Source organism: Callorhinchus milii, unplaced genomic scaffold, assembly GCF_018977255.1.
Source record: "Callorhinchus milii isolate IMCB2004 unplaced genomic scaffold, IMCB_Cmil_1.0 Scaffold14, whole genome shotgun sequence".
Taxonomy (NCBI): domain Eukaryota; kingdom Metazoa; phylum Chordata; class Chondrichthyes; order Chimaeriformes; family Callorhinchidae; genus Callorhinchus; species Callorhinchus milii.
The window spans coordinates 10,320,065-10,332,252 of NW_024704755.1; the positions used below are offsets into that span (position 1 = coordinate 10,320,065).

Here is a 12,188-nt window from a genome sequence, read left to right on the forward strand (position 1 = left end):
ACACACAGAAACCCATCACCATGCTTAAGAGTATTCAAACCAGACAACGTTCCACATATGTATGCCACCTATACATGGAAATCTCCCGGCATCTGAAATGAAGCACATACTCTCTCCTTGGAATGATGCACACTGCTAAATGAATTCCGGAGCTACTGTTTGGGGGCTGCAAAATGTGTGTTGGGGTGTTCTGGAATTCAAAAATTCTAAAACTCCATAGTTTGCATTGCACTACCTGGCAAACTTTCCACCTCTTGTCCAGCTAGGTCCACCCTAACCATTTACTGCATTTATTGTTGTTGTCAGATCATCCTATCCGTTAGGGCTTTGGCTTGCAAGGTAAGCAGTAGCCAAATAGGCAAAATATCTTCTCCCAGCGAGACTAGTCTCTATCACCACCCGTTTTTTAAATGAGTCATTAAACTCTTTTGCCATATTTACCTATGTAACATTCATTACATTTCAAATGCTTTTCATTTTATGAAAATTTTCAATAAGGCACCATGACAATGTTATTTTCTTCCAAAGCCTAAGTAAAAATTAAAAATCAATGAATAGAAATTTCACCTGGGGAGTATTTTAAAGAACTTATAGAAAATTGGCTTCAAAATCAAAAACTTTATTTAACAATTTGATAAATGCTCCGAAATGCTAAGTTGATAGACTAAATTGAGACCCAGGTGGAATTTTACCCACTGGACAAATGGAAAAGACTGCAATTCAAACTCTCCAAATCTTGTTGCTTGGAACAATTGACTTCACTGACAATAGAGACAAATTGGTTGAGGCCAGATACATTGAAACACGAGTGCCTTAAATAGCTTGACCAACTAAAAGGAGTTCAAGCTTCAAAGACTCATGATCAGAAACACTGAGTACCAATATTCTGATTCCATTATAGGCAACCAAACGTTCATGTGAATAATGGAACAGACCATGTCAGGATCCCATATGGAATCAGTTGAAATGAAATGTGTCCATGAAATTTTTCATGCAAAATCTCCCTAACAGAAAAGGGAAGAAAGGAAATGTAAGTTTTAAAATAGCAATCAAAAAGACTGCTGTTTATGGTAACAGGATGTTACAGAGACATGGAATCATGGAAACGAGACTAAAGCTCCACTTGTACAAGACAGGTGAAGGACCTACTATACAATCAGTACCAGCTGACATTCAATAGTGGCTTTAATCAGTAAACTCTGGCTATTTGGGTCAACAAAATCATAAAGGAAGAGATTACAAAGTAAAACTAATGGAGACATTGATCAAAGTGTGTTCTTGTAATGACTAGCAGGTGCCTCTAACCTTGCAATCCACCAATTCCAGCCAGGCACAGGCCTACATCCTTCACAGGGAGGTCTCCTGCTGTCTCATCAGCCAGGTCTGACATATTCTGTGAAAGAAAGAGGACAAATTACCCTTGAGTGTTTTTTATCCACACCTTGTACCTAACATCTTGGGATTTGATCACTACACAGATGGGGTCACCTTAGTTTTATGGCTTTCCCTTAGAAAGACTTCATGTTTTGAAGCTGAGGTTATTAAAGTAATGAAAACATTTTGTGAATACTTCAGAGTGGTGATAAAAAAAACTTAGCTTTATCCTTGTGCTGTTTAGAACCTTTCATCTGTGACTCAGATAAATTACAATACAAAGCATACAACCACTTTGTTCTGCCTATGAAATAACCAACCCCAGCTTTAAAGTCTTTACCACCTGCTCAACATCTGGGTGCTTATACTAAACTGCGATTTGTTAAATATTTCCAAATCCAGGTGTTTCATTCTTTACAAAGAGTTTTATTAGATGTTGCAGCTTCTGCAAAATCAAAAAAATCTAACCAGTTTTGCATTACATTTGGCATTTTTTGTTTTTACGGAAAAGTATGCTCAATTTAGATTAATGATGTTAAGGGTCTTCACTGAAGCTAATTTATTAGATATATTAACAAAATAGCACTGATGGGTGATTGGCACTGATTAGCACTTTTAGTGCCAATCAGATTTATTGAAGATCACAACTAAAACATTTTTCAAATTTCTGATATGTTCTGCATCAAATTTTCCAAACACACAATAAATGTGGAATGGACCCAGAGAGGAAAGGACACTTCAATAGCTTTAACAGAGTGGAACATACTTGTGGAAAATGGAAAAAGTTAGGATATTTCAGAACCAAACAGCAGTTTACAAAGACCAACAAATGATAAAAGGCAATAATCTCATCAAGAGTAGCCATTGTTGAGGATGCGATTGAGTGGGATTTCCAGTCTTCATTTCCCATCCTCTGCAGATGGACTTTGATTCATGCTAGTGAATGTCTGCATGGGATATCTCTCCCATGTGGTCATTTTTCAGCGAGATAGTGAACATTGGCAAACATTGCAGATGATGCTGCTTTTACCTGGCAATGAGACATGTTCATACCTCTTGTAGATATCACTGGATAGTGATCAGAAATGGGTACTTAAGTGGCTTTGATTCCCCTCCCAAGGCAGGCTAAAATCAGCTAAGTCAACAGGAATTGATCCTTGATATTGCTGGGTCAGAACAGCTATATACTGCATTCACCTCAATCACTGGACTAACTACAAGAAATGAATCCCAAAAATCTATAAGACAGTAATGCAACTACTTGGCTGGTTAATATCTCCACAAATGTCAACATATTTCAAAATGAAACTGATGTAACTTTCAATCTGCAGCACTTGCTTTTAAACAGGAAATGTCAGCAAGCTTTTAAAAAGTTAAAAGGTAGATTGTTAAATTGACATCTATTTAATTCACATATACAGTACTCCTGAATCTTAAGGTTCTAGAGATGAAGTACTAATACAATATCCTGGAATCCTGTAGCTCAGTGGTTATAGCACGCGCCTCACAAGTGAGAGACCTGGGTCCGAATCTCAGCAGGGCAAAACCTTGGACAAGTTTCCTTACTCGACATGCCTGATAATAATCCTTCAAGAGAAAAAAACAGTAATAAATTGGTCACTTCAATCCGCTACTGTTTGTAGGACACTGCTGTGTGCAATTGGCTGCAGGGTTTCGCCCACAAATATACAGTCAATTCACTTTACAGTATATTCTGTGAAGCGCTTTCAGAAGTCTAGAAGACATGAAAAGTGCTATATCAAATGCAAGGATTATTTATTTATATTAATGTATACCAAAAGCTGAATCATATTGTTAAACGGAGTGGGTCTTTTTAAACAGAATGTATCAGAGAGGAAACTGATACCGAAACAGATTTAAAACTTGAGTAATTAATATTTCAGAACCAAACAGCACAGTTTACAAAGATTCTTCTAATTTTGTATCAATAAAGTTTCCATTGAGCTCTATTGGAAAGGTAACATTGAAGTGCAACTTATTACAATATTTGTAAAGTACATCTTTTTATTATATCAAAGTGGGAATGACAAGTCTAAGAAGCAATACTTTCTAGTTTGGCTTTGCAGACCACTACCACTCCTATCTGAAACTAATAATTAGTACTCGTTTTTCAAACAAAGTGCTTCTTATTTTGTTAAAAAAAATAAGATTACATTGTATTTTCATTCCTCTGGAACCCTACCACAAAGTGAAGTATCAGACACAATGGAGTTTCTATCAAGATTCCTACTGCATCTCCATGAATAAATAAATTGAGTTGCAACTGGGAGGGAGCATGGAGTCTACTCAATTCATTCAAATTCAAAAGGTTGTCTATAGGGTGTAGAAGGAAAGATCAGTCCTGATAACTAGAAGGAAAGGTTGGCCTTATTGGAACTCCACTCAAAACAAAACTTTTCAGTAATCATACGCTTACCATATAATCAGATGTCATCAGTTTTAATAACCAACACTAAAACCAATTTAATAAATTGCTGAACAAATAATTTTGTTTGAAATTCATTTATATGTTATTCTCCTTGGTTTACTTAAATTACCAAAAACCTGTCAACCTCGGTCAATGGCCACATTGTCTCAATGAAATCAGAATGCCATTCTGAAGCGGCTACAAATGGTTTGTAAGAGCAGTATTGGTTGACTTAGCTGTGTTTTGGGAGCATTCCTATCTGCTATCTTTTCAGGTCAATTTTAACTTTATGAACTCACTAGACAGGGAGAAAACCCACATCTGTAGAAGAGCAATTCAGTGCATTGCTGGACTGCTAAACATATCACCAGCGGGTAATTAGAATATAGTATTAAGCACAGCCGTCGTTTCCCCTATTATAATCATTGATAGCTTGAAAACTATATACATTATGAAATTATTATAGCAAAATACACAAATATATACAGATTCATATTACTATTTTTATATATAATAATTTGACAATGGATTTCCAGTTTTATTGATATCGCCTTTAATGTCCTCCATGAACTTGCTCCTTCCTACCTCTGTGACCTGCTAACCCCATATTGACCTGTCCGCTCCCTCCGCTCAGCAGGCTCCTGCCTGATCCATGTCCCCTGCCCAGCCCGCCCCATCATTGGAGGTCGGGCCTTCAGCCTCTCTGCTCCTAGCCTTTGGAACTCCATCCCACGTCCCTTCGCCTTGCTCCCTCCCTTGCCTCCTTCAAGGCACGTCTCAAGCCTCTCCTCTTTGACCTTGCCTTCGGTCACCGTCCTACCGCGACCATCCCTACCCTCCATCCCTCCTGATCCCAACCCCCTGCTCGGGTCCAAATCCCTGATTGTCCAGTGCCTTGGGACATTCTCCGACATGAAAGCACTATACAAATGTAATTTGTTGTTGATGTTTTAAAAATCTACCAGGGCTACTAAATCCTAGACTCAATCATACCAATAGCAATCAACTGAACAATGAGATTAAATGGCTCTTTTGCAATTAATGCCATAGATTTTTTTTTCTCCCCGTTCCTGAGGGCAGGGACTGTTTTCTCATACTTATTCCAAGGAGACATTCTTCACTCCTGTTTGAAGACAGGAAGTGTTGAAGAAGACACAACAACATTATAAATTTATGAACTAAATCCTGTTCTCATCAAAGGTCACATACCCATCTACTGCAGCACAGATCAGTGATTACTGTGTGTCAAGAGCAAGTCTGTTTTACCTATGGTGTTAGCCCAGCAATACTAAAACAAATTTTTCCATCCTATGTTGTTAAGTGATCTTACCAAGTGTTGCATTTTTAGTACTGTATACTCTGTAGAACAATTTCGGTTTCTATGTAGTTTACAAGCAATGGGTTTTATTTTATGGGAGACAGGGACGTCAAGGATTATGTGTTAATTTATGTGTTAAATTCACATTTTTTTTGTTGGAAATTTAATGATTCTAGTGCATTTGTTGTTGGCTAATTAATTCAGTTTGATTCACAGATGAAAAACGTTGCATAACGTGCACCACTTTGTGTAGCTTTGCAGTCTGAAAAACTTGGATTGATGGTCCAACCCGATTGATGATAGAAATTCGCATCACCATAATAATAGTGGAGTCCTGTAGCTCAGTGGTTAGAGCACCCGCCTTGCCAATAGGAGATCTGGGTTTGATTCCCGGCAGGGCAAAACCTTGGGCAAGTTTCCTTACTCCACACGCCTAATAATAATCCCTCAAGAAAAAACAAAATTCGGTCACTCAATCCACGACTGTTTGTGGGACCACTGCTGTGCGAAATTGGCTGCTGCGTTTCACCCACAAATATACAGCCAATTCACTTTGCAGTATATTCTGTGAAGCGCTTTGAGACGTCGAGAAGACGTGAAAAGCACTACATCAAATGCAAGGATCATTATTATTATTATAACAACTCGCATTTATACAGTACCCCTCACGCAGGGTAACATCCCAGCGCGCTTGACAGTGGCGGAGCACGATGCCGAGCAGAGGGGAGGGTAAGTTGACTTAATTTCGAATAGTAAGGTCTTCAGGCCCGACCTCAAGATGTGGAAGGAAGGGGAACAAGGCGGAGGGATGGAGGAAGAGTGTTCCAGAGTTTCGGGGGGGGGGGGGGGGTAGTGGCTGAAAGCGCGGCCACCGATGGTAGAACGGAGGGGGCGCGGGGGGACATGCAGAGAAGCCGGTGCCAATCGAGTGGAGGCAGCGGTTTGTGGGTTGGGGGCTAAAGTGAGCAGGTGGGAGAGGCAGGGAGGAGGTGCCGGGGGCCATGAAGGGATTTGAAAACCAGTGCGAGGAGCTTGAAGTCAATCCTGTCCAACACACTTGCCGTTGAAGACCTCAAGTTAACATGGTTACTCACAGTATTGCTTAGCGGTGAGGCTAACAGGGCAGACACGACAGGCCGAGCCGCCTTAGCCGGGCCTGGCCTGGACAGTCCACGGTTAGTCAGTTACGTTGGCTCATCCCCGATTCATTTACCCCAACGACAGTTGCTACCCAAAACGGTTGACATCCGGTCCCTTCCGGACAACGAGCAGGAGCGCAGCGCATCTTGGGGGAGGTTGTAGTCCCTCGGCTGACGCTTCGCTGCCGTCGCGGAGACACACACACACACACCCCGTGAACTACAATTCCCAGAAGCCTCCCGGGTAGCGGACTGCGTCACTTCCTCCATTCCCTCCCCTCCCGTCCCTCATTGGCAGTTGGTCGTTTGAGAAGAAAGAAGAAGAAGAAGAAAAAAAAGAGTCGCGTTGTTGTTGTTCTCCTTCTGTTTTCCATCACAAAAGGTCGGCGTTTAACGCGAATTAAGTTCACTTTAAAAGCGCCACACCCTTCCCTCCCCCCCCCCCAAAAAAAAACACGCTGTATTTTTCATTCGTTCCTGGGAACGAGCGGCGGTCGTTAGGAGGTGATTTTTTTAAAAAAATTATAAAAAAAATACAAAAAAATCTTAACAGGTTTACTTGTGTTGTTTGCGGGGGAGAGGGAGGGGGAGAGGGCGAGGAGAGTGGGGGGGGGGGGGAAGCTTTAAGTCGCAATGGATGTTGGGATGACAATGGCGCCACTTTAAACCGAGGAGAAGCAGAGAAGTAGGACAGAAGGCCGGGGATGAAAAGGTTCAATAAATACGATAGAGCGAAGGAGATAAAGGTACATGGCTCCGCTCCTTATACACCTACACACACACACACCTGCCTCAATTCAACCTGGCTCGTGTTTTAGTCTCTCCCCCCCCGCCCCACCCCTCACACTCGTCTGTCTCAGTGTCGTTAAGAGCCAGAAGCCTGGGCCTAAACTGACTACCGTAGCGCCCACTGCAATCCTCCACACACACCACCCCCCCCCCCCCTCCCAACGCGGCTACAGCGCTTCGTTTTTAAGGGGTATCATTTCAAGCACTTGAGCGAGTTTAGTCATTGCACGTCTGGCACAGGGGCACAGGCATGTTGCTTTGCTTAGCTCTGCCAACGTGGGTTGGGGGGTGGGGGGAGAAAAGAAAGGTGAAGAGTGCTGTTGGTGAGCAGCAAATTCATTTCATTCTACAGTTGGTTGGATAAGGGGTACATCACCAACGTGATTCAGAATGGATATTACTTTCCATTGATCACGGCTGTTTCTAATAATAATAATCCTTGCATTAGATATATCTCATCTTTGAGATGCCGCAAAGTGTTTCACAGAATATACTGTAAAGTGAATTGACGGTATATTTTGTGGGCAAAATGTCCTATTAGCTGTTTAATGAACGAATAAAAGACAGGTTTTGCATGGTAACCAAATAGACTTCTTGTTAAGGGTCTGTGACATCTTGGTGGAAATAGAGTACTATATGTCTTCTCAAACAACAACTTGCATTTATGTAACTGTTTCATGTGGGTTGTTTCTCGGGGGAACTGAATAAAACAGATAACTCATTACAGGAAACTATCTTAAATGGTCTAATTTTACACATTCTTGTGTAACATTTTTTGTAATATCACAATAAATCTACCAAAAATATACAACAACAACAAAGTTACATTTGTATAGCGCCTTTCACATCAAGGCGCTGGACAGACAGAGTTACAGACCCGAGCTGAGGGTTGGGGTGGTGGGGGGAAGCAGGGAGATCAAAAGCACGGTCGAAGAGGAGGGCCTTGAGGTGGGTCTTGAAGGTGGCGAGGGAGGGGGCGAGACGGAAGGACTGCGGGATGGAGTTCCAACGGGTGGGTGCAGAGTGGTGGAAGGTCTGCCAGCCGATAGTGGGGCGAGTAAGGCGGGGGACGTGAAGCAGGCTGGAGCCCGCTGAGCGGAGGGAGCGAGCAGGGTTAGTAGGGGATTAGGAGGTCGGAGAGGTAGGGGGAGCAAGACTGGAGGGCTTTGAAGGTGAGGACCAGGATCTTGTGGAGTTAGGCAAGGAAGGGCGTGATAGATAGTTGAAGGTCAAACAAGACCCCAAGGTTCCGGACTGGCTTAGCAAAGTGCAACCATGGATGGTGATGCTGTCAGCGCTTGAGGTGAAGAAGCGCTGTCGGGAGCCAATCAGGAGAGCCTCGGTCTTGTTAACGTTCAACTGAAGAAAGTTAGCTCTCATCCAGGACTTGATGTCTGCCAGACCTTCTGTCAGCACAGCAGTGGTCCTGGAGTCAAGGGTTGAGGCAGAGAGGTAGAGTTGGTGTCATTCGCATACATGTGGAAGTTTCCCATGTCTGCGAATGATGTCACCAAGAGGGAGCATATAGATATTGAAAAGGAGGGGACCAAGGTTGGAGCACTGAGGGACGCCGCACGAGACGATTCGGGGGCTAGAGGAGAAGCCGATTGAGGAGATGAAATGCAGGCGGTGTGAGAGATACGATCTGAACCAGTCAAGGACAGCGCTGTGGAGGTTGAGGTGAGAGGAGAGATGGTGGATGAAGATAAAGTGGTCGACGGTGTTGAAAGCAGCAGAGAGGTCAAGGAGGACGAGGAGGCAGAGGGAGCCCCGGTCGCAGATGGACAGAATGTAATTTGTCACTTTGACCAGGGCAATTTCTGTGCTGTGGGCAGCACGGAAGCCAATTGGAGGGGTTCCAGAAGGGAGTGGGGGAGCAACTTATTAATAATAATAATAATCCTTGTATTTAGCATAGCACCTTTCGTGTCATGAGGATGTTTCAAAGCGTTTCACAAGATATACCGTAAAGTGCAGTGACTGTTTTGAGGGTGAACATGACAGCCAATTTGCGTGCAATTTGCATTTATATAGTACCTTTCATGTAGGTTAGTGACTTGCAGCACTTATATAGAAAGTTGTGTGATCCGAGTACTTGTGATCCTGAAATAACAAATACTTGTGTTTGTATAGTGCGCTTCATGCGTAGTAGTGCATTGGAGCGCTTTGTGCATTAGTTTGGGAGACAAAAGCATTCTAACTAGGGTTGACTGCACTCCTGTTAACTATTTCAGGAATAAATTGGAAAAACAATTTATTCTATTGCAAAATAATATTATTAATAATAATAATGAATATTGGTTTCGCTGGTGACAGTTTACATAAATGCCGTATTTAAAGAAAGTTGTGAATACTTTCACCTGACTGACACAACAGATTTTTTAAAAAATGTTCAATGATGACATCCATCAGAGCTAAATGCTGTTTGATTGAAAGTGATTGGGATCTTAAGGAAAAAAGACAAAGTATTGAAATCTAAAAGTTGACAAAAAGGATCAGCTTATAATTAAACGTAGGCAGTGAAATTAAATGTCAATGTCAAAGACGAAGCAGGTTGCTTGTAATTTATTAGAAATATTTTTTAAATGTTTTGATAGAGTTGGGGTGGAATACTCTGAACTGAAAACACTTCTCTGTACTTCTTTTAATGGATTTGGGCAGACAATAGTGGGTAAATTGGCCACAAAATACACAGTCAAACTGTTTTACAATATTCTGTGAAGTGCTTTGAGATGTTGTGATAAGGCACTATATCAAATGCAACAATTATTTAATCTTATTAATCATCTTACAAGATTTTCTTGCTGAATTTTATTTTTTTGTCAATTCATTTTGGATGAAAAAGTGATAAGGTACATATATTTTCATCTCTGAAAGCTATTTTCCATTATATACCATGAAAGCAGACCATTATAATTTGAATTGAGCTTGCAAGGCTAGTGTTCTAACTACAATAGACTACAGGACTCTAGTTTTGCGCAGCTGGAAGTTATTCGCTAATCATTTTTGAAGAAAAATACATTGCATGATACTTTACAAATGGCACAAACAACTTCTTTTCATAAATCAATCATCAAATTGTGGTGTTTTATTAAACCAGGTGTTTATTTTTATCTGAAAGTGGTATCTATTTTTATCCTCTGCAGAAATCCCATGTCTAGTTACAGCTTGATGTCAATCATAACGCCTCTGTAAGGATGCCACACTTTGTGCTTTCCTACTGACTAAACATGTGGCTGAGCTGAATTGGGATGTCCATTTCAAATGCAGTGATATTTAAAAATTTAATCTTAATTCAGTACCTTTTCGTTGTAAAATTTTGGCAGAAAGAAAGTTGTTCCATTCATATCATCAACTCAAGTATTTTATGTAACCATTTCAGATCAAATGTACGAGACTTAAATGGAAAACTTCATCTTCTATAATTGTAAAGTACAATGTGCAGCTTTGCTAAAATATGTAGTTACTGAATACTTGAACCACCCTTCCCCATAAACATTAAACCTAAACTTAAATCCACTAAATCACTACATTCAATTCTGTGGGTATGAGGGTTATAGTGACTTTGTTACCATAACACAATCCATGTTTCAAAGATTAATATTATTGTTTGACATTACCCTGGCATGGACTCATTGCAGAATGTTGGAGGAAGTGGAGTTTTAAGGTTTCCACAGAACAGTTCTGTAAAATTCAGAATCTAAAGGTTTTGGCTCTTCCAATAACTGCAAGAGCAGGGAATAGCTGAGCCACATGAATCAGGAAGGTCTCTGGTTTGATCTCTGGTTCAAGCTTGAGTGTTTAACCTCTGTACTACAAGCATGTTAAACCATTGTTTAATGACCTACAGTAAATAATTTTATATCAAGTGGCAGGGTTGCTAATGGTCCTGCTCTGCAAACAAATATTCAACTCTGGTCTCTTTCAAATCAAACTTCACATGTTTTTTGTAATAAAGCACCTGGTTTGCTCAGGGTTTTTGGCAAGCTGACCAGTCACATCTGTTACAGATCTGTTTCAGGATATGAATTATGAATTGAGACAACAGGTACCAGGTAGTGCATGTTTTACAGCAAAATGTTCTTAAAATGTTGGAACTACTTCTCCCAATTGTACATGTGTTTGGAAAATGTAAGACAGCAGCAAAATTTGTCTACCTGGTTTTCCACATAGCCTGATGCAGAAGGGAGGCTCTAGGGAGGGCTGGCCTGCTTCCAAATATTTCTTCACCAGAACTACTAGCTACTTTAACCTCAGCAGAGGAGCACTCATACATTATTCTTTGGGATGAAAGTGGTTTGAGATACACTATTTTAATTTACAGTTCACTCTCTAAACTCTGATGAGGGAAACAGAATGTTGCGAGTGCAAAGTATGATTATCAATAAGTATCAAAGTATCGATAAGCACGCACTGTAGTTCATTTTTTTCTCCTGTTGCAGGTTGCTTGTACTCTGGAGGCTTCATATTTGCCATTTGTATTGCTCTGTGATCAGCCATTAGGAGTTAATATCTTCTTCCCTTCTGTCACTCCTATAAAGTTCTGCGTTCTACCAAGAACTGATGAAGCTTAGCCAATCGTGTTTGAGTGATAGGCATGGTAGTCTAAGGTAGCTTTAAACTTCCAACCCTCTGACCCCCATGTTTGTAAATCAACATCTTCAGTTGGAAGAGGAACCCAAGTTGTGACCTGGTATAAACAGCACTCTTAACACTGTTGAAACATCAGTTGAAATAAAAGCTCTGTTTCCTGTTAGGATATCGCAGAAGCCATCCCACTCCCACTCACTAATCCACTGGAATATGGTTAAATCTGAGCAATGTGTTTCAGAGGGGAATTAAAGGAACACCAGCCCCCCCCCACAAGAAAATTTAACTGTTCCGCTAAGTCCTATTAAAGAAGAGGAGAATGAACGATAGCATAGGGCTCGGAACACAGTATAAATCCTTTCAGAATTCATAAACGACTGGTGCTGGAGTAAATTAAAACCTGGAGGAATTACATTTCAAACCTGATTTTGATATCAAACTGCTGGGTAATGAATATAATACTGAGGTAGCAGTGTACTAAATGGAGGAAATGATTGCAGTCCATCCAGACATTTTTTTGAGGCTACAATGATCTCTTCTGGTCCTGTAA

At 40.9% G+C, this 12,188-nt stretch overlaps 2 protein-coding genes across 18 annotated transcripts in view; one reads left to right on the forward strand and one right to left on the reverse strand.

The window, feature by feature from the left end:
* Positions 1-6,353, reverse strand: part of rpgrip1l (RPGRIP1 like) — a 74,205-nt gene extending 67,852 nt beyond the window's left edge. For 16 of the 17 annotated variants that reach the window (XM_042340449.1, XM_042340443.1, XM_042340444.1 and 13 more), the window contains exons 1-2: positions 6,215-6,347; positions 1,306-1,393 (exon numbers count right to left, since the gene is read on the reverse strand). In XM_042340449.1, the coding sequence (XP_042196383.1) occupies positions 1,306-1,390 (85 nt within the window). In that variant the 5' untranslated portion in view covers positions 1,391-1,393; positions 6,215-6,347. Of the gene's footprint in view, positions 1-1,305; positions 1,394-6,214 lie in introns of all 17 variants that reach the window. The other variant, XM_007889462.2, reaches the window with a different exon arrangement.
* A 482-nt stretch (positions 6,354-6,835) lies between these two features.
* Positions 6,836-12,188, forward strand: part of fto (FTO alpha-ketoglutarate dependent dioxygenase) — a 150,148-nt gene continuing 144,795 nt past the window's right edge. Inside the window, exon 1 of the mRNA XM_007889581.2 lies at positions 6,836-7,005. Within this exon, the coding sequence (XP_007887772.2) occupies positions 6,964-7,005 (42 nt within the window). The 5' untranslated portion in view covers positions 6,836-6,963. The remainder of the gene's footprint in view (positions 7,006-12,188) is intronic.